This window comes from Coturnix japonica, chromosome 3 (genome assembly GCF_054131305.1).
Source record: "Coturnix japonica strain WE chromosome 3, WE-NBRP24, whole genome shotgun sequence".
NCBI lineage: Eukaryota > Metazoa > Chordata > Aves > Galliformes > Phasianidae > Coturnix > Coturnix japonica.
In genome coordinates this window covers 55,510,192-55,536,388 of record NC_140665.1, presented here as the reverse complement: position 1 = coordinate 55,536,388, position 26,197 = coordinate 55,510,192, and the positions used below count along the sequence as shown (strand labels likewise).

Here is a 26,197-nt window from a genome sequence, read left to right as displayed (position 1 = left end):
ACCTCTATGATAGAACAACCAAAAATGTACTATGTGGGAGGGAGGGGATACAAAGCTGGGGACAGGAAGAGAAAGAAAGATATCTTACTTTAAACGTGCTCTATTGCTGTTACTGTCTTTGGTCGGGAAGATCAGAGAATTCCAGAAGTCTGACCTTTATGGAATGGTGACAAAATACACTCTATTGGTTTCAAATACTGGCATTACTTTCATCACTCACATTTTGATCTGTGTGAACACATCCTATAGAAAAAGAAGCAAGCTGTAGAAGATGGCAGGAAAGGTGTTGAGAAAAGTCTGCAGGAAGGGAATGAAATCCTTAATGAAGCCAACAACCTTACAAATGAAATCAACTTAGCTGTAGAGGTAGGTGTTTTATCATCTTTATTTGAGAATTAGTATAATCAGTTGCAATACAGTATTGTGCTGTTAGTATTAGAAACAGGGTATCTAATTCAAATAACTCCTTATTTTTCTTTTTTATTTATCAATGTTAAAATATTTTTGTTATTTTGAAGGAATTTCTATTACTTTATGACAGAATTTCAAACCCAGTATGTTGAAAAGATGAAGTTTGAGATTTAAATGATTACACAAAGAGCTAGCACATCATTTTTTGTTGCATCTTTTAAAAATATTGTATTGTGATTGTGGTACTGACTTTGTCTGTAGAATTGTAGATGCAGCAAACCTGTTCATTGTCTCACACTGTCTCTGTGATCTAGATGTAGATTTATCTGCACTAAGACTGTGTGTGCATATGAGAAATAATTTGTTGCCTGTGGCAACAATTTTGAATCTAGATAGATCAAAGAGATGAGTGGATTGTACTCTAATTTTACACAACGGTTTTGAAAGTCTTACCTCAAAAGTTTAATAATGGAGTTTGCAGCCTTACCTATATAGAGATATGACTGGTTCTAGAAATATTTCCATCTTGCACTGTAAGTTTTTATAATGAATGGAAAAAAGCCATGTGGCAAAATGGGAAGGAAAACAATTTAAGACATCTTACTAAGACAGAAATGGCAGATCTCCCAAAGCATAATTCTCAGTAAAGGTATTTTAATATTCAAAAACACATTTGAGTCAAACAAATTGTCATATAACATGAAACTTTTGTCACTGGCAAGTTATTACTGGGAGGATGGTTATGAGTTAGTATAACTATGTATACATTTATATTTAGGATATAAATCCAAAGTAGAGGTAGCAAATATTTAAACTTTGTAGTTTAATAATTGTAAAATAATAACTTGAGAGGCAAGAAGCTGTGCTATACTGTTTTGTTTATCTTCTGCTCTCCAGACCAACCCATCCTTTATTCTTTCCATTAGTTCCCCTCAAATGTTAATGCATCTGTAAATTATGATGGAATATCTTACAATGAAAATGTATAAAGGGCTACAGAATGATTGCATTCAGGTACTTAAAGGTCTTACTTATGTCATTTTATGTCAGTACGTGGAAAGTGTTGCAGATAAGATACAGTCAATGTCCGATCAGCTGAAAGATAAAATAGACGATTTATCACAAGAAATTCAAGACAAAATGCTTCCAGAAAAGGTATTACAAGCTGAGAACCATGCAGCACAGCTGAATGAATCATCTGCAGTACTGGATGGGTAAGGCAGCCATTTATTGGTTGGTGATGGTAAAATTATAAAGCAGGCTTGTAAGATCGCTTAACAGAAACTCAAGGGTATTCTTTTCAGACTTTGATATCTTGTCCTTCAAAAACGGGAGGTAAGAAAATTTTTTTTCTCTCTATTTGACATTCTCATTTCTATTTGGCCAAGCTCAAAGTGGAAAGGACTGTAAGAATGACACTGTATAACTCATCATGAATATAACTTCTTGGAAAGACTGGAAAGAGTAGTTTTCATTTATTGGAAGAGAGTGAGGGGTGTGTATTTGCGTTGTTGATTTTCTGCATTTAAGAAAGAAATCAATAAAAAGGATGTGTAATTTTGCACCTCTAAAATTTAACAAATATATTATGGATATTGTGTGTCCCAGACTTCTCCCCGGTGTAGTTCTACAAAAGCACTGTATGAATAGAAAGCTTTAGGTTTTATTTTTAAGATCATAGAACCATTTGAGTTGGTAGGGACACTTAAAGGTTATCTAGTCTAACTCCCCTGCAGCGACTGGGGACAACTACAGGTAGATCAGATTGGTGTCTAATTTATGTCCTATCATGCCTATCATGATAGACCCTGTTGTCCCCTTCTTTCTTATAGCCCCAATTATATACTGAAAGGCTGCTGCTAGTTCTCCACAGAGCCTTCCCTTTTCCAGACTGCAGAGCCCCAGCTGTCTCAGCCTCTCCTTGTAGGGAAGGTGTTCCAACCCTTGGGTCATTTTTGTGGATGTCTCTGGATATGCTCTAGCAGGTCCACATCTCTCCTGTACTAAGGACTCTGCATCCGAACACAGTACTCCAGGTGAAGCTTGCAGAGTAGAAGGGCAGGATCGCCTCTCTCACCCTGCTGGCCATGCTTCTTTTGATGCACTCCAGGATACAGTTGGCTTTTAGGGCAGAGAGGGCACATTGCTGGCTCATGTCTAGCATGCTTTCAGCCAGTACACCCATGTCCTTAGTAGCAGGGCTGTGCTCTATCTTTATATCCCCCAATCCTCCAGATCAACAATATGCTCTCTTTTTTTTTTTTTTTTTTTTTTTTTTTTTTTTTTTTTAAATTGTTGCTTACATCTTTTAAAGATACCTGAGACTTTAATATCCCAAAGACTTGTGAACAGGCACATTTTTTCTTGTCAGGCTCTGCAATCTTGAGAAAAAGGCACAATTATCTTCGTATACTGTGTAGTCACATCACTCTAGATAGCTTAATTTACATTAAGGAGTACATAAAATAATCATAGCTGACTAAAAAGGAATTAAAGGGTACTATTTCTAAAAGAAAGTGGCTTTTGTAAATGGTATACAAACTGTCTGATAATGACAAATGGCAGTGGTGCACCTCTGAACCTAAAGTAGATGACAAGTGCCATATCCAACTGCTGTAGTTGTAAATATCCAAATATACGGAAAGCTGGCAGTGAGGAACTAAGAAGTAGTGAAAACACCACAAAAAGTATTTTGCTGCTTTAATGAGATATTGATAGGATAAATTTTGAGCTACAGGTTTTTGACTTCTTAAATAGTCTTTTTTGGGGTGTATACTTGTGCTTCTTTCTTAACATAGGCCTTAGGGACCTCAGAGCAAAGTTTAAAGCACTTTAATACCCTTTGGGGGGGGGCAGGGAGTAGCATAGCTCTTTGTTCCTTACTGTGGTTTAGCAATACCATGTATACTTCCATACAATCTAGACATCATCTGCAGTTTCTCATTATACACAGTAAAGAATGAAGAATCAAAGACACTTAAAATTATCTTTAAAAACGAAATATTGAAACTTTACATTCTAGTGTGGTCATGGTCAGATTCATAGTCTCAGAGGAGAAAGAAATGACGATGCCTTTTGTCATCTCACATCAGGATAAAGCTTTTAGATCATGAACTGTAAAGCCATACTTTACAGGAATACTCAGTGTCTATCTATCTTAGGATTTCAAAAATGCATCTATCCTCACAACTGGCATTTGGGCATCTTTCAGATAATACTAAATTTGCTGAAAAATGCCACTTCATCTTATAAGAGAAATTGAGGGAGAGCTTTTTCTCTCAAATCACCCCCTAAGGCATGAAATAGCCTATTGATTGATGGTGAAGATGATGTGCTGGGAGTTAGAACATGGAACAGATCGTGAATTTAACCTAGGAAACAGATTGTTATTTTTTCTGTATACAAAGAAGTATTAGTATAGGGTTCTCCCTTATGCCTAATAGCCCGCTGATAAATAAATGTTATTGGTTTGTGGAAAACTCCATTTAGTTCCTTCCTAACCTGAAGGTTTTTGAAACATATTTCTAAGCAGTACTTTAGCTACTAGCTAGATAACTATTGTAGGTTGCCCATTTCTCTAACTCAGTATCACAAAAAACTTACTACAATCTAATAAGCTTCATCTGTATTTAAGGAGGGAGAAGGCTCTTCCAAGAATGATGCTGATGCAGTTCAATCATGTGGCAATCTGAAGGGAATCTGTTTCCCACTGTTAACTACATGTAAAGTCCAGGGAAAATACCCTCCATCCCCTTTGTTTTTCCTGTTGCATTTTATAGAAATAATGAAATATTAATTAAGGCACAGATTGGAGCCCAGCTACCTCAGTTTTTCAGAGAATATATGTATTATGAGATTAGAGAATGAATTTCTCTCTCTTCCACGCTGTCTCCATGACTAAGTATTTTCTATAGGCTGGAACACATCCAGGTGAAATAATACTTTCCTCCCTTACATTATCATACATCATACACTGTAATCTTTGATCTCACAGCACCTCCTTATCAAAAAACATTTTATGTCTTTCTACACAGATAAAATGTGAATTCTGCAAAACACATGACACCATAATTCCTGAAATTTCCAATGTAGCATTCCTCTCTAACACAGTGTCTTAGAAATATCCTTAACAAAGACTGATGGGTTTGAAAAAGTAGGGTGCTGTATTCTCTTGAGCTCTGATAGTAGATTTAATTGTTTGTTTACTTTTTCTGTCCCAACAGAATCCTTGCTGAAGCCAAAAACATTTCTTTCAATGCCACACTTGCTTTCAATGCTTATACCAACATCAAGGATAACATAGATGAAGCTGAAAAAGTTGCCAAGGAAGCCAAGGTTCTTGCAAATGAAGCTATGAAAGCGGTAAGAAAACAAAGTAAACTGGGAAAGGAGACTTAAATTTTCAGTGGAACTATCCTGAACATCTTCCCAGTTATGTATTTTACCATCTTTGAGAGACTGGAGCCACCACCACAGATTCTTGTATTGACAACAGAACAAAATGCCCATGCCAGAGCTTCGTGTTCTTTAACTGTATCTCAATTTATCCATGCATACTGTACTTTACTCTTTTTTTTTCTTTTTCTTTTTGTTGTCCTTCCTCCATCAGTCCTTTCAGTCTCTGCCTAAGGATCAAGCCAACAGCTTCTATGAGAAGGCTTTGAATGAACAGTTAGTTCTTATGATACTTGATAAGGCCAGTTTATAATTATCAACAGTTTACTGGGCAACTTGGCCTGGTTTCATGACTAATGGGGCATGGGGACCAATGGACCCATGCCCAGGGAAAGGGGTAAAGGGACAAAGGCAGGAAGATTGGAGATGGGCTTAGAAGCAAAACAGTGGCAATGTTTGGAGGAGGAGAGTTGGCAAACCCTGTATTTGATACAGGAATGTGTAGGTGAACAAAAATAAATTGCAGTAACAGCACTTGCACATGCATAAAAGTATCTTGCAGAGAGCTATTTCAGACAAATGGATAGCAAGAATATAAAAAGCACTAACATGCTGGAAAGGTCCATATTTAGGAGAGGGATAAAGCAAACTATTTGTTGCGCAAAAATTCATATATATTTTTAGACAGTTTCTGTTGTCAAATAGTATTTCAGATAACATTAATTACTATATTTCTGTCTTGAAAGGAAAAAGTGTCACTTTACACATTAGTATGTACAAGTTCTCTGAAAAACAGTTATTTGTTTTGCTGGAACTGCTAATTATGCTGCAGAAGTAAATAAGAACCTTTGGATTTTTATGTTATTTTATTTTAAATGCATTAGAATTTAATGCGGATAGCTCTCCTTTGTTCCCTTTGTGACTCACAGGGAGTAAGGCAAGGAGCTGTAGTAAGGATCAATTAAAGAAAAAAGGCACATACAGCAGTTGAGAAACAAAGCAAGCAATTACAGTGTGACTACAGTAGTGTTTATGTCAGATGGAGAACTGGCTGATGGTACCATGGAGAGGAAGTGGATAGATAATTTGAAAGGGTTGGTGGTGGAGAGATGGGCAGTATGATGCAAGTGAGTAGCAATAAAAGGCACTAAGATATAGTTCAGGAGGGATTCTAAGCATCTCCTCTCTATTAAGAAACCCGTTCTTATTATGTGCTCTCTATGTGCAACAGGAGTTGATTAAGAGGAAAATGGAGAGAGCTACAGCCTTTTAAATGTAAACATAGTGATAATCCATGGCTTATCATCACACTGGTGCACAGTATGGTAAAGTTTCCTCATTATTTGGTAAATAACAATGGGATAATAATAGGGTTTGGGGCTAAATTTAACTGATATTTGTTAGCTTAACTGCTAAAATTAGTAAGTCAGTCTCTCTCTTTTTGAGGGCCCCAAGGAACTTCAGTCTGAGCTTCAGCAGGAAGAGTGCCTCATTGCTGACTGGAGCACTGTAGTTTTAGCACTCTCCTAGAAGATAGTGTTTGTAAATTTGAGCCAACTCAAACAGCAGACTCTAAAAACTCTGCTCCTTCTGGAGTAGATGGTCTTTGGGCCCTGGTGTAGAAGGCAGAGATAATCATCCCTCCTAGTGAAACTGGAGCCATGTTCTCTTTGTAATGAAACCAACTGTGGATGTCTGTCTTCTGTAAAGGACTCTGATCTCCAGAAGCCAGCAGATGCATCACTGAGCCCAACCTTTCACAGTAAATGATAGTGTTGGGTTGATGTAGGGAAGGTTTCCCAATAGCAGCAAACTGGTTCATAAACTAGCAGTGGTCAGTACTGAGCTGAGCTTTAGAGTCTACCCTGCAAGTTACTGGAATGATTAATCTATGCAAACTTCAGAGGTATCTCTGAATTTGGAGTTATTTTTGTTTTTAATAGCGAAGATTAGTTTGATTTTAAATTAAGCTAATGTTGCTTAAAGCACGAACAAAGTGATGCTTCAAATCCATCGTGATTACAGAAAGCCTGATAAATGACTGGGGAAAAAAATGTATTAAAAATATGATAGAAAAATTTCTCTTAAGCTTTTTATGATGGATTTGCTCTTCCCTTTAAAAGAAAAATAAATTTATCACAGATGAGAAACCTCAAGCATTTGGGGCTGCCTCAGTATCCTGTGACTTAGTCAAGACAGTAACTGACTGAGGAGTGGAGTCATGTTAACTGATCCTGCTTCTGTATTATAGATCAAAATCATAATTTTAAAATGCGTCTTGAAAAATTATTTTTATTTCATAGGCTTTTTAGAATAGTAACTGGTACTACAGGTGACATGGTAGGTTATAATGTTCTACTTCCTTCTTTTTTCTGTCTCCCTTCGTAGTGGGACTCTAGCAGTTGTGTTGGGTCCCTATGCTTCCTTGCATGTTAACAACATAAAGCAGCCTATCAGTCCTCCTCAAGACAGGAGGATTACATATATACATAGAACTACACCTACACTTCTGTCAGTGACCAACATAATACCTACTTCATGCTTACATCTTCTCATGAAATGTCAGGTAAAAAGGAGAATACCTTTGTACCAAGGCTTCATTAGTTTTCTGTCTGTGTTCAGAACATGTCCAGCATGTACTGGTGGGGGAGTCTTCATAGGATGCTGTTACCACAGCTAAACAAACTTGCAGCCTGTAATCTTCTTCCTGATAATGTGCTAACTTTCTGCTGAAATCTGTTTCTAATTGCCAGCTTGGACTCAGTTATTGTCCCTGATTTGATGAACTTGCTTTTGCATTGCAAATCTGGCCTTCCAGCTTCTTTCTATTGAAATGAAACTTCTTTATCATCCTGTCAACCCTAACAGCCTGTTTTGTTTTTTTTTTTATAATAACAACAATCATTGTTTTGAAATCCATTCTCACGTCGACCCAAGTTCTGATTCTAACAGGAAAATTACAGTAGTATTGTCTGATTTGTCAGGTGCATCTGCCATGAAATCTGGCCAGGCATTCTTTCTTCAAGAGCAATCTTTTACTTAACTGGTTGGTCTTTTGTAGCTGAGAATTTTGCTCTATTAAGTATTGATATTGTGGTCTTCGTATCTGTCATTGTTTCCATGGAAATAAATAGGAAACATTAATTTTGGAGTGACCTATGTGTTATCAGTGCTACTTATATTAGGTAATAAAGACAAAATTTATAAACAACTAGTTTTGTTGATCTTTCAAATATAAAACCTTTGTTGATGTGGGGAGGAATTTGCATACACAGCCTAATAGTTCAAGTGAGCTCAGCAGTAACAAGGTCCAGGTTTAATAAAATCACTCATCACATGTTGAAACTTGAGCCTAAATTTACATCCCTTATGACTACAAAAAATCTGTAATAGCTGTATCCCATTGACATAAGGCAACTTATGCCCTGAGATGTTCCTTTAAAAGAAATCTAAATTTTGAGATCATTTAAAGCATTCTTTAAGATTTTTTGGAAGAAAGAGATACAGGCAGCATTTCCAATATATGTTCCTTAAAATATCATTGAAAAACAACAATTCAGCAGTTACAAAAATATCACCTCTTGTTCATTACATAAATAATGAATAGTATTAATAACTATGTCATTTAATTGACACACAGTTCATTTTTGAGTATATGTTTCTGCTCCTAAAAATGAAGAATAGCTGCTTCTTAATTACATACTTGTAACAAGGCTGACCGATGACTAATATAGAAAGTTACCTGCCTGTCGAGAGTATTCTCAATGAAATGGATTCAGTATGATATGCAACTTGAGTTCATTCTTACAAACTGATAAGTAACCGGATCAGCACCTAGAGCATTTCCTACTGACTGAAAATGCTAATCTAATTTAGAAAAATCATGTGACCAATTGATCAATCTCAGCACTGCAGAGAGATTTCAAAAGACTTTTTTTAATGACATGATAGTAGGATGGATATTCAGTAATAAAACTATTTCATATTAACTGTAGTTTTCCCCTATTTTTAAACTCTATTTGTTTCATTGCATCTTCAATTTACTGACCTTGCAATTACAAGTCTTGACTTTATCTCTGTTTTCTGTATTAGAATTTAGATCATCAGATTCAGCCTGCCTTCTAAAAGTATTGTAGCTGCTCCTGGGAAGAAATATTGTACCTGGAGAAAGAAAGTCTTGTTTATGTTGAAAGATTTTTGCTTGTTTGTTTTTGAAAAAGTTCTGTTTCTATGGACAGATCTCTTTCCATAATGATATAATCATTTTCTTTTCTTATTAAAGTCATGGCTGGTATTCCAAAGGAGAACTGGCTTCCTGTAAAAACAAAGGAAATAGAGAAAAAAACATTTTTTAGTCCTGTGAAAACCAATTTAACAATGATATATGGTTAAGAGCACAATTATGTTCATTTAAAATTGAGATGATTGTTCACTTAGATCATTTTCATACATCTTTAATGTCTTCAGGCTTTCTCCTATAACACTGTTTGTTTCTCTGCAGACATCTGGTCCTCAAGGATCACTGAAGGATGATGCCAAGAGCTCTCTTCAGAAAAGTTTCAAGGTCTTTAATGATGCCACAGTGCTAGAAAATGATGTTAAAGGTATGTACACTATGTAGCATGCAGGTTCGTTAAATGGAAGAAAAAATATTGTGAGGCTCCTTTGTTACCATTGTGAATAAGCCAAGTCAGTAGAAAAAAGTATATTTCATTTTCTATTTTAAAGATTGAACCAAGTATCAACTGAAAAGAAAGATTATATTCCACATCCATAATGCCTGGGACAAGCATCCCAGGCAGTTATATTGAGATGTGTCCATTTCTGGGATAAGAAGGCTAAGATTAGATCTTAGTCTTTTCTTGATGACTACATTAAGGGTTGAGAGTAAATGGAAATGAGAGAGGAAGGGGACAACAGGTTCTGATTTAGAAAATGCTCTACCAGAAAAATAGCGCAAAAAACAACCCAATACTGTATTTTTGTTCTTGTTAATACAAGAGGGAGGCAGTTTGGTGACAAATATGCTATGGGAGGTAAGTATATTGCTAAGTATCTTCTTCAAAAATAAAACTAAAAACACATAACCAAAGAAAAATTATGATTTCTTGCCTGCACAAAAAAGTATTTATTTGTTCCTGAAGTGTTAATATGTGGGTGGGTGCAGCTCAAATGATAACATTTGTGGAATCCAAACCAAATTCTTTGTTATGCAGGCAAGTAAAGCGTTCATTTTTCTGCAATTACTGCAGAAACTTGTACTTGATATCTTCCACTGGAAAAACAAAACAAACAAACAAACAAAAAAAGCATAGTTTTTTGAATGTTGCTGCTTGGTGAGATGTAACAACTGGTAGATAATTCAGATTAGACTGTTTATAATGATTTGAGTAGTTTCTCCTCAATAAATGAAAGCCCTGTTGTTGAATGCCATAGTGTGCAAAAGTAGGGTACAATGTACTACATGCTGTGTAACAGTAGAAAAGGCAAATATCACAGAGAAATGTAAGAACATAACCAAAACTTATGAAACATTCTTTCCAGAGTGTAAGGGTTACTAATGCTTTAGCAAAATTACTGTCTTCAGTCCTGGGTACTGAATTTCTGGAAGGTTCTGAGCCTATGATTTCAGTGTTCATTTGAGCTGTTGTGCAATCTTGCAAGCAAAAACAATTTATTGCTTGTATCTTCATCCGGACAGATTGTTTTATAGGCCTTCTTAGAAAATACTTATTGCAGCGTTAATGAAGCATCTGTTTACCGGTACTCAACATTTCTTTCTCCACAGCAGTTTTATAAAGGAGCTGAAAAATATTTCATTTCAACTAAGGGGAAATAAGTATGATACAATTATCCACTTTGAAATGGACCAGCATTCTGAGTTTCACATGCGTACCTTTGTTAAAAATGTGTAATATTATTGCTTTGGTCTCTTGGTTTTACATATACAGAAAACACAGTGTTTGTGCCAATGATATTTTAAAGTCTTTGAGGGAGACCAGTTAGATGAGTCTTCCATACAGCTATTTTTGAAGGTCATTCATCCAAGTATGGACTAATTTTCCTATTAGTCTAGATAGAATATGTTCAAGTTTGTAACTGGGTGCTTTATTCCGAATTGGTATTCTATAATCATCTCCTATTTATACTGTTATTTTAGTATATGTATTGAAAAGATGTTTCCAGTCAATTTAACGTTACAAAAATCTTTTCATACTGTGTACACTATACTTTAGTTTGATACAGTTGGCTGAAGCTATTGTGCTACTACAGGGTTAATCTGGAATTAATTGCAGATAAAGATATAGTACTTATTCACTTAGGTAGGAAAACAGATCCTGGGCATGAAAGAAATTTAAAAAAAAAAAAAAAAAAGGTGGGAGGAAAACAACTATGACATAAAACTTCTTGCTCATCACAGGGTTTGAAAAATTAAGCTAAAATTAAGTTTGTTTGCTTCATGCATCAGATCTAGAAAAATAAACCACATATGGTAAACACTTGAGGTTGATATTTTAGCTGTCTGTCACAGAGATGATGCCTTAAGCTTTCACGTGATACTGCAGCAGGTAAAAATAATTTTTATTAGAGACAAGATAGATTTTTATAATGGAGCCTAGTTTTTGAGATTTTAGAATGTATGATTTTCACTGGAATATCCATTACAAAAATGACACAGCTTAAAAAATGAGATCCATATAACACATACTCATCATTCAGTTATTACTTCACTTTCATTAATTTCTGGCAGCTCTAGGGTGTCACCTAATGTTTAGTAAGGTCATAAGACAAAATTATTAATAATGTCAATTGTGCTTCTATATCATATACAGTTTGAAAGTTAAAAACACTATTTTATTTTAGTAGCTCTAAGGAGAAAATAACTGTCTATGTTTACAAGTAAATATTGAGTCTATTTTTAGATTGCTCTTTATTGTGACATTTCTGCCAGATTCAGTACTAATTTAAGGCCAGCACGTTTTTGTAAATATGTCTCAGAAAATCATAAAATATTATGGGAGGCCAGCAGACAATCTAAGTAACATTGCAGAAGTGGAAAGTGTAGAGATGTTGCTCATGCCCCTTGCTGGACCATGCACCAACTTGCCGTAGCTGGTGTATTGGACACAAAAAAAGCAGTACTGCCTCTTTGCACCACAGAGTGTAGTCCATAGCTTTCTGTGCTCCATGGATGGTTACATCAGAGTAATCTGTGCTCTTTCAAGTCTGTTCTCAAGGATGAAATAAAAATGTCTGTACTTGGATATATATCAATACTGTGTGCTCACAGGTCTGTCCAATTTAACCCTGAAAAACAAACAAACAAACTCAATAAGACAGTACTTCAGAGATTTGGGGGGAAAAAAATGATGTTATTACTCCATTTTACTTCAGTGAGCATTTCAGTTGGTATCTATTTCAGGTTTCTAAAGTGATCTATAAGCATTCTAAAGGTTCATATAGCAATCCTAATGTAACTAGGAAGCAGTACTTATCGTGCAAGCATTAGATCTTCTGTGCTCTTGCCTCATACTGAAGGTTAATGAGATGCAGTTTTCCTAATGTTCTCTGATACACTTTAGATTTAATTTGCTCCACATGCACAAACATTCTGAACTTTCAATGTATGCCTTTTTGCAACCAATAAAACATGTCCACACTCCACATCTTCAACCACACAGACATACATAAAGATAAAATGAAAAATCAGCTTGTTTTTCCCACCCTACTTTTTCTCCAAAGTGATGAAGTTAGTAGTATTATGAACATAATCTCTCTGTATGTCTTGATGTGTTCAGGATAGAAAGTGAGATTTGAGTGTAAAACTCACAGGAAAAGATGCATTTTCCTGTACTTCTTACAAAGCCACCCTGTTCAGGGTCTCTACTGAAAGTGAATAATGGGTGATGGACACTCTGTAATGATCTGGTAGACAGAAATTATCATTAGCTTAAAATTTCTTTGCCTGAACTACAGGTAGTACATTAGTTAAAGTAATAAAAATCTCAAGTAATGTACATTCCAGAAATCCAGCCTCAGCTATGACAGAGGTGGGAGTGTTTTCTTGCTGTTATGACATTCCCCTGTTTTGTGGTCAATTACACTAGGTATAAAACAGCTGTTAATCATGAAAATGCTTTATATTACTACCAAAAACTGCTGAATTAGACCTTAGAAAGCAAAGCTTCGGACAGAAGCTATTAAAAAGGAGATTTAATCATTCCATTCTCTGTGGGGGTGGAAGTTAGAAGGAATAACCCTGGTGGAAGAAGGAAAATCTGTATCTACTGCACTGGCTAAGGAGTTTTGAAAATTTGGCTACAAATGAGTGAATGCTACTGCCTGTCAGCTTCATTCTCTCTGTGCCTTGGGGGATTTTTAGTTTGCCAGGAGCAATTTTTCTTCCTTATAGTTTTGAATTTACTGTTTTAAAAATATACTTGCCCAGTGCAGATTGGAGGCGATGAATAGGCTTTGTCAAAACTGATCAATGAGAAGTAAAAATAAGATATAAAAACACCTCTTCAGCTGGAGACTGTGTCAGGTGGCTACTGAAATTCAACTCGTGTCATTTCTTTTGCTTAAGAATTGACAAGTTGAGGGATGTTGTTTTGTCTGATAGCAAGTGAATATTTTTAGCCAAAACATTTTCCAGCTGATGGGCACAGCTATATGCCTTGTTTGTATATTTTCCTCTGCTTTGGATTTTTGCTGGCCTAGCATATTGCATCCAGGAAATTATTGCCTAATATTTGTAAAAAATATTCAATATTATATTCATGCACAAGCTGATACTGTAATGTCTTTTTAAAAAGTTAAGCATTATTAGCCATATTTCTCTAATTAAATCCTTTTCCCTTGTTAATTTGTAAATCTTGTTTCTTTTCAGGTTAAAAATTTAGCTTGTCACTCCTCATCCTCCTGATTGGATGAGACTGACTGTTTTGCAAGAACCAAAACAAACATAATAGAAAGGGATGTGCGTAACTGGCAGTTAATTTGTGCAGTATCCAATCAGTAGAAACAGCTGTGTGTGTAGCTCCTCAAGAGATTTCGACCTTTATTTTGTTTTGGGGAGCACACAGTGGGCACCATGGCCTTATGATACCTTCTTAGACAGTCTCATGGAAAAATGTTTGGTCCTGCTCTCAGAAGATTCCTACTTCCACTCACATTGCAGTGGTGATACACCATCAGTAATTAACTCATGCCACATATGCATGTGCTTTGTGGAGATTTGCAAAAACTTGTCTCTTGTAAAAACAAATCACAAACAATAAGAAATTAAGTTTCTTAATAAAATATATGAGTGTAAGGATTTTTTTTTATTTTATTTTATTGACTCAGAAGGAAAAGGAATAATAATTGTTCTATAATGCAATGCTTAATCATGGAAATATTACCAGCAATTTAAAATCTTTGCTTATGTTAACCAAGCCAGAAAATGTAAAGGTCCATACCTGCAAAGTGAGACAGGATCTTCCTTAAACTTTCATGTCTGGTTTTAGTGATTCATGGATAGTTTTGTTGATTTGAAACAAAAAAATCCTTGTACATTGATTGGCATCTTGTGCCATCTTTGTGCAGAGCTAATCAAGTGGAAACAGGAATGAGACATATTTCTCAAGATATTTCTCAACCAACACTTTAATGTGAGTTGACAGTGCCTGGCATCTTTCAGTTCAGACCCACTAACCTTCTCCAAGTCAGATCAGCTCTGCATTTTGCAAAAATTTAAATTGTTGTTGTTCATATTTTATTTATGTGATTAATTTGAGGGTCTCGGGACTTCAAATTACAGATCTGGCATTCTTCATTAATGCTAATAACAAAAGGATGGGGAAAACCTGAAGTGAAGTTAGTTTAGCTTGTAATTAATAGTCAAAATTAGATCAAAGAGGCTGTCTGGGTTACAGTAGGGAAATCTACTTAAAAGTATAGTTTCATGTTTTGATCACTGCGCAGAGTAAACAATTTCTATGAAAAGCTCCCTCAAGGCACTTATTTATCTCTTCATTATTTTAATATAAAAACAACAACAACAACAAACAGTACATTTGAAGAATTAAAAAATATTAAACGTTACATTTCAGTATTCAGGAGTTCTAGGAAAAAATTACTTAGTAAAATCCATAAAAATTATTGTTATGGTTTCAAAGCTGAAAACAGAAGTGGGGAAGCATGATTCTGCAAATGTATAACTCAGAGATAATTAATGTTCAATCTGGCAGAGTAAGGAGGAGAAAAAGAGCTTATTTATATTAATTTAATGCAACAAAGTTACTATACCACCACTTGAAATTAATCAGACATGTCAGGAATGTTAACACACTTTATAAACACTAGCATTACAAAAAGCCACCAGAGACACCATAAAAATATCAGGCACCATGATTTCAAAATTGAATGCAGGAAGTTAAAACAGTTTTGTCAGTATTATTAGTTAATGACAAATGAACTCTGATAAAGTCTCAGATCACTTAAAAGCAGAATCTTATGTGTTCATCCTAGTTTAACATCACATGTAACTACTCCTAAGAGTAGTTTCATTCATCTGCAGAGACAAAAATGACTGCTTAGAAATATTTTTGAGGAGGAGGATAATCTCACAATTTATGGAAGATTCTTCCCAACTTTATTCTGTGGTTAACAGTGCTTTTCATACTTGACACCAATGTCCTATTAGTCTGCTGCAGCATGTTGCAAGAATTAAGACCTGCCTCTAGGCACACCTGAACTGTTGCTCTAATTTAAATGAGGCAAAAAGATCTCTACCTGAATGGCATTTCAAAGGATCTAGCAACAAAAACATGATTCTCATTTGCATTCCATTTACAATTTCTGTCTTGGAAATAGCCTTGGAAGATTTAGTTAATGATTTCTTGAAGGTAATGTGCATTTTGTTTGATTTTTCTAATTTCAAATTGCTCTTTGCACATCTATTTTTAAGAAACCTTTCTCTTTTAGAATCCATGAATTCCACAATCCTATTTTTAACCCATTATTCTGTTTATTCTCTCACAAAAGGTTACAGCTCTGATGCTGTTGGAGATCTAATACGTCTAATTTTTGTTCCTTATTCAAAAGTAATACTTTCTGTTTTTCACAAGTATGTGTCCTATTCACTGAGAAATTTCTTCTCCAGTATGTTTTCCTATTCCAGGACGTACTTCGATATGTATCCAGAAACCATGTGTTTATTTTCAATAACCTGTCATATATCTGATGGTCACTGTCATACTTTGTGTCTTAAACTACTTTTATACAAATTATTCTCCTCCTTTTGCTATCAAGCACCATGATGTTGAATTAGTTTCCCAACAAGGCATGCCTTTAAGTTAATAAATAACCACCTGTCAGTTCTAAAGAGCTCCATACCAATATAAAGAAATGTTGAAAAATGCTCCCTAACATAGTTGTTTAAGCATTAAGCATTTTCTGTGCCAAACTTAACATTATAATTTTGAAATAATGTCTATTTAAATAGCAGTAAAGCTTAGAATCTCAATTTTGAGAGTTTGTAAAATTATTGCTAATGCTGAATACTTTTCCAAAAATCCCTCCATAATTTTTATTTAAAGCTATTGATGAAGATAAATATATGTATTTATTTCATAATAATGTGTTGTTAGTGTAGTCTTCTCATATTAATGATGGGGCGATATGATGTGTTTTCTTCAAATATTGCATCAACATTGGTTATCTTTCAGAAGATTCTTGAGAGCTGTGCCTTGGTCATTCTGAGTGGAGCAGTAAGCTGACATGATCAGTCTTACTTCTTTCCATACAATGGTCAAATCATTTGTCCCGGGTAACATCTTTAAGATGAAAATTTGAGTTTGGTTGGAGACAGGAATCAAAGCTATGACTAAACTTCACATTTGAATCTTCCAGTGGAGTCTGAGTAAACTATTCCATCTATGATTGCCTTTTTTTTTTTAAATTACCTCTGTAAACCTTGGGAAATCCTCTGATAAACAGAACGGTAACATAAACTAAAACATTTAGATATTATGGAAGCAGAAATCTTAAGCTGAAAACATTATCGCTGATACCTACAAGTGGATTTACTGGACTTATTTACGCTATTTAATATCTTAATGTTAAACGACTTGCAAATTATTGTTATTATAGAACAGGAGGATAACCTGGACAGCATGCAGAACAGACTGAAAGAAGCTGATGAGAAGAATTCTATTCTCCTGAAAACTTTGAATGAAACCTTTGGGAAGCTCTCAGCCATTCCTAATGGTAAGCCTGAAAGGTACCGCAAAGCTTGACTTATCCCTGCCCTGTTTCATCATTTTCTATCACCTAACATCTATCTGATTTTTATCTGGTCCATGTCACGCACACTTTGACCATGGGCTGCTGTACTAAGATACAGATAAGCTATGTTAGAAAGAATTGGCCTGAAAACAGGTATCTTTAACTTTGTATTTTGGCACAGTAAAAAGAATCGCATTTCTATAATTTGTAAAAGATTGGTTTCAGATTGAATAAGGATTTCAGGAATTATGATACATCCCGAGGCAGACTTTTCTTTAAACATGAAAAGCATATTTATGAAACTTATGTAAAATGAAGCATGGTTCTTATGATAACCTAAGAAAAGTAAACACCTTCTGGCTTTGCAGAAAAGATCAGAATGGAATCTGCTCTTTTTGTCTTACCTTTCTAGCACATTCTCATTGATTTGTGCTGCAGTATCATTTTAATATCAGTTTGGCATAGTGTGTCTTAGAACTGGAGCAGGCTATCCTCAATATAACCTAAAGTACTAAGCATACTTACAGTTTTATCTACCACCTCTGGGGAAAATAAAAATAATAACAAAAATGTGTTATATCAATTAAAATCCTAAAATGCTGGAATGTTAGCTACTTAGTGTTGAGATGTGAGATAAAATGTATTTTTCTTATAATAGATGGAATGGTTTGTTTAGTTTTTTATAGAAAACAAGGAAGTTTTATCAGCCATTTGATACAACTATTATCTCTAAGAAGCCCTGCATTATAATTAACTGAAGATGTGCCTTAAGAAAAGTCTCTGAAGAAAGTCGATATTCTTTCTGATCTGTGCAGATCTGGGAGGTCCAGACTACAAGTAAAAACTTGGTGTGAGAAGTGATTCATCGTGCACATTGTTGTATTCAAGATTACAGATAACTGAAATGTTTTGTTTTAGATGTAGCACTCCTTGAAATCAGGTGTTCACAAGAATTTGCTTTAATATGTCATATCTTATGCCACTTTCTGGGTTCTGACCGCAGGTATTAACATGACTGCTTCTCTTCTTGTGCACAGATAGATGTCTGAGTCAAATAAAATGGACCTCAGAGGCCAGTGAGCCTTTGGAGACAGAATACTGAGTATGAAACATGTAAAAGATACATGAAATATGCAGCCATTAGCAATGTAATAAGCTCTTGTCAGTTTAGAGTTACAGGGTGCTTGCTCTTGGGACAAGGACACTCTCATATGCAAGTAGATATGTCACAAGTGTGAAATTCAGATAAAATAAATTACTTGAATGAGAAAATACAGTAAATTAGTAATCCAATAAGGAAATAACTAATGGGGACAGGAGAGAAAATGACCCTGTCATTTATTTTGTTCTTCAAGGTTTCACTGAAACAGAGTGCAGCTTAAGCTAATAATTCTTGTTTCTATGCTATAGAAATAGCCAAATAAAGTAACCAAATTAAAATGAACAAACAAAAAATGAGATAGAGGGGTAGATCATCTTTAGGACAAAGAGCTACACATAGAAATATTGATAGAAAATAAATATAATTGGTGTGATAAGTAGAGGGAAGTAACAAGGTAATTCCATTTTCCATTCTGCCAGAAAGGGGTGCAACCTGTAATAATGAACTCAAAAAGAGATAGTTTGATAAGATGAAAAAAGAGAGTGTAAAAAGGCAATCAGAGAGCTCTTCTTTCACTTCTCAGTATTGGTGATGTTAACGAGTAAAGGATCTGTTGTGTTTTCAAGCTGCTACTGTATTTTGGGGCGTTTTCAAAGACAAACTTTCAGAAATAAGAGTGGAATAGCTTGGAGCAGATGTATAATATGCTTTTGCTCAACAAAATAAAAGGGGTTCAGAACAAACCTTCCAATTCTCTACAACCTTAGGAAGCATTGTCTTTTCTCTGGGCCAAGGCTTGATGGCATTGTACTTTCCACAGAATATAAAGAACACAACTGTTTGGAAATTTACACTCTTGATCCCCTGAAATTGAGATAATGTCTGTGTTTTCTCGTGTCTTCGTACAGTCAGAAGCATGGAGTCATCTTCAAGCACAGCTTCATATAAACACTCTATCAACCATCTCTTAGCCAGAACTGGGAAAAAAACCACATCCTCCTTTGCTTTCCCAATACTGCAGTACAGTCTGTTAACTGCACTGACTACAACATGGACCTGCAGTCAGTATAAGTGGCACTGTTGCTGTGTGGTCACTTCAGAGTTGTTGAAACTTCAGATGTGCACTCCTAAGTGTTCTTATAACTGAGGGACACAAGGACATATTGGACACCACAATGAGAAAGCAATTCCAAGAGCAATTTCATAGTTTTGCAGGAAGCAGATACCAAAGAATATTCCTGCAAGTACCAAAACTTCACTGTGGGGTGTTTTCTTCTCTTCAGGAGTATTTGTAGTCTCAAAAAATAGAGGATCAGATTCTGTAATCCAGACATACAATTAATAATATCTTACTACATGTGAAGTAGGAGATCCTAAATATTACAGAACTACACAACACAATTTAAGATGGTTGAATTTTAGCCCAGCTTTATTCTTGAGATGTATGAAGACAACTTCTGTACTCTAGAGAGTTATTTAATCGTCCTTTTCTACCTACAGATACAGCTGTAAAGGTACAGGCAGCTAAAGAAAAAGCAAGACAAGCCAACAATACTGCAAATGATGTCCTGGCTCAGATTAAAGACCTCAACCAGAATCTCCTTGGCTTAAGAAACAACTACAGTAAGCTTGCAGATGATGTGGCAAAAACAAATGCTGTTGTGAAGGATCCTATCAAGAACAGTAAGTTCTTTTTTGCTACGTTGTTGTTTTTGTTTGTTTGTTTGCTTTTAGTTTCTTTGTTTTGTGGTTTCAATTTGCATCTCAAAATGAAACAGACGCTCCACAATTTCACTCTTATAGCGTTACTGTGCTGAGATAAAAAGGAAACTATTGTTTCTATTTTCTATCTTACATACATTTAAGAAAAAAATAAAATGAACTTTTAAATCTTAGGAACTGCTGTTAGTATTCTGTGAAAAAAGCTAGTGTCAGCAGCTTGAACATGTAGTTGTGTACGTCTGAACCACAGACTAGTGCTTTAAATAGATAGGTGAATAATTAAAGAACCAGTCCGCGACTGACAATACGCCACTTGATTCATGTAAAATTCCTTGCACTAACTCAGCCTCCAGTCAACCAGATAACAACTTCTGGGTGATATGCAATGACTTCTTTCGTACAAGCTACTGTTTATGGTAGAATACTGAAAACACTTGGGAAGAAAAAAGGTAAAAATGAAAATGTTTTTAAGGCTGTTTTTTGGTAGTAAAACCTGTTATCAAATATAACAATTTCTTTAGCAAGCGTTTTAGCAGCTTCTCTAGCAATTTCCACTATGGTTGTGATGGATAACATTGCATTCTAAATTGTATAACATTTTACTGTAGATTAGGAGAGCATATTGTGTAGGTGAGTACAGCCAGGGCTGAATATTTTTACGAAATTACTGAAGGACTAACTTTTCAGCTAATCCGTGCTTTCCAGGTTATAGTCAACTTAGCAAAACTAGGCACCTAAAAATGTCTAGTTTAGGAAATTGTCAGTCCCATTCCATGGAAACATATCCTACTAGCAAACATAGTTAATCCCAATAATTGTTTGTCACTGTCTTCCTATTAGAAATCTCTCAAATTTCATTAACTGAAATACATGTGTGAATCCCAAATATAATAATCAGACCGAAAAATCCCTAGTAGTTTAGACAGTATTAAAAACAGTTTTTGATAGAAAGAATTGGAAATATGATTATATTATGGCCAGTTATGCAACAAGCAAATCTACAAGGTAATAACATCTGACTTGTTAGTGATAACAGGCAAGTGGCCTAAACCTAGTAGTTTCTTGGCATTTTTGGATATAGAATACGTCAGGTCTAGAATCCTGTCCATTAACTTACTTTACATTTGTGATTAGATATTCAAAACATTTTCTTATGCTGTGTTCTGTTTTTGTTTTTTTTTCTCTTTTCTTTGTCTCCCTATCTTGCCTACAGAAATAAGTACGTATATCTTCTTTCTTGCTTTTTTTATTGTGCCTTTTCCCGTAGATAATGGTGATTCATTGCTTACTGCCAAAGCTTATGCATGGTGTTTCACATTGCTCATTCGAATGGTTACTTTTTGAAGGCTCTGAGAAAGTAGCTTGGTAACTAGCCTAACTTATGAAACTTGTAAGCAAAATCCTGAAAGTTGTTCTGAGTCAGTATTCAGAAACCAGATAACCAGACTTTCATGCAATTTGTAAGCATTACCCAACTATAATAATTACTATTTTGATTTAGTCTACATTCTTTAGGTAAGTGCTGATCTGTCCATTTCCCAGTCATCCACACAATTCCATACTCTCACAATAGTCAAGTGTTGCGTTCTTTACATCTCCTGAAAAAATGTATCAAAGAGAAGCTGTTGTGTTCACCAGTTGTAGGTTGAAAGTCCTGCGAAACATAAAGAAAAAAATCTCCTTTGTAAAATCATTTTTCATTGGAGGAAGAGAAAAAAGAAAATATGTCAATATTACTGCCATTTTTTTTTAAATCTGTGTTCAAACCATAAATGTAATTTTTTGCTATCAGATAATTTTAAGTGATCAGAATTAAATTGTTCTTGTTGCGATTATAGAAAATTTAAGAATGAACTTCAAGTTAATTCACCATTTAACTATAATCCTCCAGCTCTTCTGTGGCAACTACTAATGGAAGCTAACCAATTTTTATTAATCTAACATATTTTTTAAAACCAGGGTTAGGAAAAAAAAAAACAAAAAACATGTAAGTACTTAATTTGTATCTGTATTTTGTTCCAGTATGTATTTTCATTACTCTTATCACTTGAGGCACAGTTACTACTTCAAAATCCTTGTTTAACATCTGTATCTTCTGTTGCTACATTAACTTCATTCTAAATGTTCATAAATGGCCTAATTCTGTTCAGGTAGCTTCCTGGTCTGTGTATAGCTCATATTAGCATATAATATTGCCTGAGTGTTGTCTGTGCAGAATTTTCTCAATTTTTTTTAAATCACACTTTATAATTACAGCCTGACACCACTCTAAAATTGTGCTTTGTTCTTTCTTATAAAGTTGCTGATGCGGATTCTAGTATAAAACACCTGGAAAAGGAGGCAGATCGCCTACTAGATAAACTCAAGCCAATCAAAGAACTTCAGGATAATTTAGGGAAAAACATTTCTCAGATAAAAGAGCTGATAAACCAAGCTCGGAAGCAAGCCAATTCGGTAAGCCTTTTTCTCGGTAAGGTGACCTTTTAAATATTAGTGGTATTTTATTTCTTACTTTTCTATTTCTTTTCCTCAAGGTGAATACTTTCTAATACCAAAAACAAGCAAACAAGCAAACAAACAAACAAAAAAACTGTAAAAAGTGTGTAGAGAAAGCTAGTAATGGAGTATAATTTCTCAGATAAACAGAAAATATTCTGATAATTTCCTCTCTGTGTTTTGTTTCTGCATTTAAAATGCACTTTTGTTAAATGGATAATATATGTAGGATTGTATATGGAAAAGTTGCTATTTAAAAAGTACTGTGGTAATAGCATAGCAGAAAAAATCACTATGTCATTGATGACTAAGCAGTGATAATAAGCTTCTGGTGTCAATTCACAGAATTTATATAATCTGAGAATATGGAGTCTAAGGATGCAAACTCGGGTTGAGAACGTATTTCTATTTTGATTATTGAGTTTGAAGTCCATCCCTCTTATTCTGTAATACTCTAATCTTGATGACCAGCTGGGTAATGCTAAGGTTAATTAGCTTGTGACCCAGTAGAACATGAGAAAAATATTCTTAAGATGGTACGTCAGGAATCTTCCTGAAAAATGGTCAGGGGAAACAAAACAAAACAAAACAAAACAAAAACAAAAAAAAACCAACCTGCAGAATTGGAGTCCAGAAGGGATGTCTTTTATATATTTGCCCACAAAAGAAGAAGAAGTTACAGTGATGCAACAGTTGTCCTCTTATGTTCATCTTATGTCTTCTAAGGCTTCTAAGTACTCATCTCCTCAGTATTTTTGAGAAAGGGAAATAGTGTGTTTGTTCCTATAACAGATCTGATTTTTGACAAAGTCTGCCCTAAGCAAGAGGTGATACCATTACATACATCTCCTCTAATACATAAACATGTCTACCTGGAATCGATTGTAGTGACATTATGTCTATGTCGGCATTATGAGAGCAAATAGTATACTGTTTTCATCTGTGCTATTGAGCCCGAGGAAACTAGCACAAGTGTCCGAATGCATATGTCACTTGAGCTGTAAAAATGAAACCTAATAATGAATACCAGTTCCACTTGGGACTATGTAAAAACAGTGTTAGACACAGCTGTTGGTTAAAAAGTAATTATTAAAAGGTGTCTTAAATTAGTATAATCAAAGAAATTACAAAGAAAAATAGATCATCATCTCTACCCCAGAGCAATGTGTTGCAGTTCCTACAGAAGCACTGCATATTTTCCTGGCTACGTATTCTACTTACAGTCTATCTCCACTGCCAGAATTCCCCAGCTGCTTGTGTTAGACCTGTGTATCTTCTAGCTATTTTTGATCCATATAATTGATCCTTTCAAACCCAAATGCCAGAAAGAGTTTGTATCACCTTTTAATCAAAATATAAGAAACAATCCCAGAAAGAAAATTGTATTTCTACCTCCTGTACGTATCCAAGCAACTACCTGCTACTTGTAGCACAGAGATTGTAATGATGAACAAAATAAACAAAAGTTATATTTTTGTAATGATTTAGAAACATCTTTTAATTACTTCTGGAATAATAACCAGTCAACTGAATTTTTTCTAATACGCTTTTTTCAAAGATCAAAGTGTCTGTGTCTTCTGGAGGCAACTGTATTCGGACATACAGACCAGAAATAAAGAAAGGAACATACAATACCATCATTGTCAATGTGAAGACTGCAGTTGCTGACAATCTGCTTTTTTACCTTGGAAGTGCCAAGTTTGTAAGTTTGTCTCTTGCTTTTCTTATCAGCATTGCTCAGTCAAATCAGGTTACTGACAAACACAGAAGATGAAAAAGGCTTTTCTTTTTAACTCTTTGAGGCTTCAAAGTAATAGTAGAGGGTCTAAGACAAACTAGATGCTTGCTTTGGTATTAATATAGCGACTTCTAAAAATATAACTGGCAAATATTTTTTAGTATTTTAACTAGCTATAAAATCTGAGACATCTAAGCAAGCTATATTAGGGCTTTAAAATTCACAGTGCAACCAGAGCAGTTTGGGGGTTGGTAGTGGGTTTTTTCCTTGGGGAAGAAGTGGCTAATCATCTTCCATCTGTCAAAGCTCCAGTTTATTGTAATTTTATGTCAGGACTATGATTGCAAGCACAATAATGATGAATGATTCAGTTTCCCATGGGCAGTCTAGCAGACAAGCTTCTGGAATAATCAATAATAATTCAGTAAATGGGAAAGAATAGTGCATTTCTAACATTTTGAACTATATGTTTTATTTACCTAAAACAAAATGAAGAGCCTAGATGGCGTCATGTATTAGTCTACAATCCTGATATGTTTCTGCCATCCAATGGATGTTTTACAAGTAATGTCAGTCTGAGTTAAGTCCTGTTCTTAGTCGCTACAATACCAACATTTCTGTAAGTCTAGCAGCTTACATGCTATGTAACACTGACAGAAGTCATTTGTCATATTTTTCATAAGATTCCTTGTTTGAATCAAGAAAAGCAGGGAAAAGACAATCTCAGTCACTGCAAGAGTTATTTTTCATACTTCATTGTCTCCAAGTGAATTTCAGTTTCCCCATTCTGATGCCTTCTGAAATGTGAAGAGATCCAGAGAGTTTTCTTTAATCAAAATTTGAGATTGCTTCTGTTCTTTTATTTTGCATGCAGACTGACTTCTTGGCCATAGAAATGCGGAAAGGGAAGGTGAGCTTCCTGTGGGATGTGGGATCTGGTGTTGGACGCGTAGAGTATCCAGATCTAACCATTAATGATGGGTTTTGGTACCGGATTGAAGCCTCTAGGCAAGTACATATTTCACCACCAAGATTTGGTTCCTAAAGAAAAAGCAGCCAAATAAAGCAAGATTTACTTCCAATCCACTGATATCAAGTTTCACAGAATCACAGGGGTTGAAAGGGGGACCTATGGAGATCACGTAGTACAACCTTTCTGCTAAAGCAGGTTCCCTACAGTTGGTTATATGGGAACATGTCCAGGCAGGTTTTGAATATCTTCAGGGAAGGAGACTTCACAGGATGGGATGAGCAGCTCATTCCAGTGCTCTGTTACCCTCAAAGCAAAGAAGTTTTTGTCACGCTTTATGGAATTTCCTGTATTCCAGTCTGTGACTATTACCCCTTGCTTTGTAATTGGACACCACTGAAGAGGACCTAGCCCCATCCAATTGACTCCCACTCATTAGATACTTATAAGCATTGATTAGATCTTCCCCTCAGGCTTATCTTCTCTGGGCTGAAGAGTTGCAGATCTCTCAGCCTTTCCTCATATGAGAAATGCTTCAGACCCCTCATCATCTCTGGTATTCCAATAGGCTATTAAGAAATTCCCTGACTTTCTTGAACAAAGGAGCCCAGAACTGGACATGCTACTTCAAATGTGGCCTCACAGTAGAGTGGGAGGATAACTTCCCTTGACTGCTGGCCATGGTCTTTTTAATACACCCCACAAGAGGATGCATGTCGGCCATAAGGGCATGCTGTTGACTTATGGCCAACCCATTATTTACCTGGATATCCAGGTCCTTCTCCACAGAGCTGCTTTACAGCATGTCAGCTTTTAACCTATGCCAATGCATGCAACTCCTCCACAGGTGTAGGACTTCACATTTGTCTTTATCTCAGGTTTGCACATCTCAGGTTTATGGAAGTGTTTGCTGTGTTTAAAACATCTATTTTTAATGCAAGGTAATATCATACTTATAAGGAATTGTAGGCTGGTTTAGTGGAAGGTTTTGAGACTACATCCAATATTACCAAAAGTGAATACATTGCAATTACTATTGAAATGTGAATTATTCTGCATCAAGAATGTATTTTCATCACATACTTTCCCTCAC

General features: G+C 35.3%; 1 protein-coding gene across 6 annotated transcripts in view; it reads left to right on the top strand.

Annotated features, from left to right (window-relative positions):
- LAMA2 (laminin subunit alpha 2) overlaps positions 1-26,197 on the top strand; it is a 302,596-nt gene that overhangs the window by 237,677 nt on the left and 38,722 nt on the right. For all 6 annotated transcript variants that reach the window (XM_085541686.1, XM_085541683.1, XM_085541684.1 and 3 more), the window contains 9 exons: positions 250-366; positions 1,462-1,625; positions 4,635-4,773; positions 9,308-9,410; positions 16,942-17,058; positions 19,679-19,861; positions 22,200-22,354; positions 23,955-24,098; positions 25,009-25,142. In XM_085541686.1, the coding sequence (XP_085397812.1) occupies positions 250-366; positions 1,462-1,625; positions 4,635-4,773; positions 9,308-9,410; positions 16,942-17,058; positions 19,679-19,861; positions 22,200-22,354; positions 23,955-24,098; positions 25,009-25,142 (1,256 nt within the window). The remainder of the gene's footprint in view (positions 1-249; positions 367-1,461; positions 1,626-4,634; positions 4,774-9,307; positions 9,411-16,941; positions 17,059-19,678; positions 19,862-22,199; positions 22,355-23,954; positions 24,099-25,008; positions 25,143-26,197) is intronic.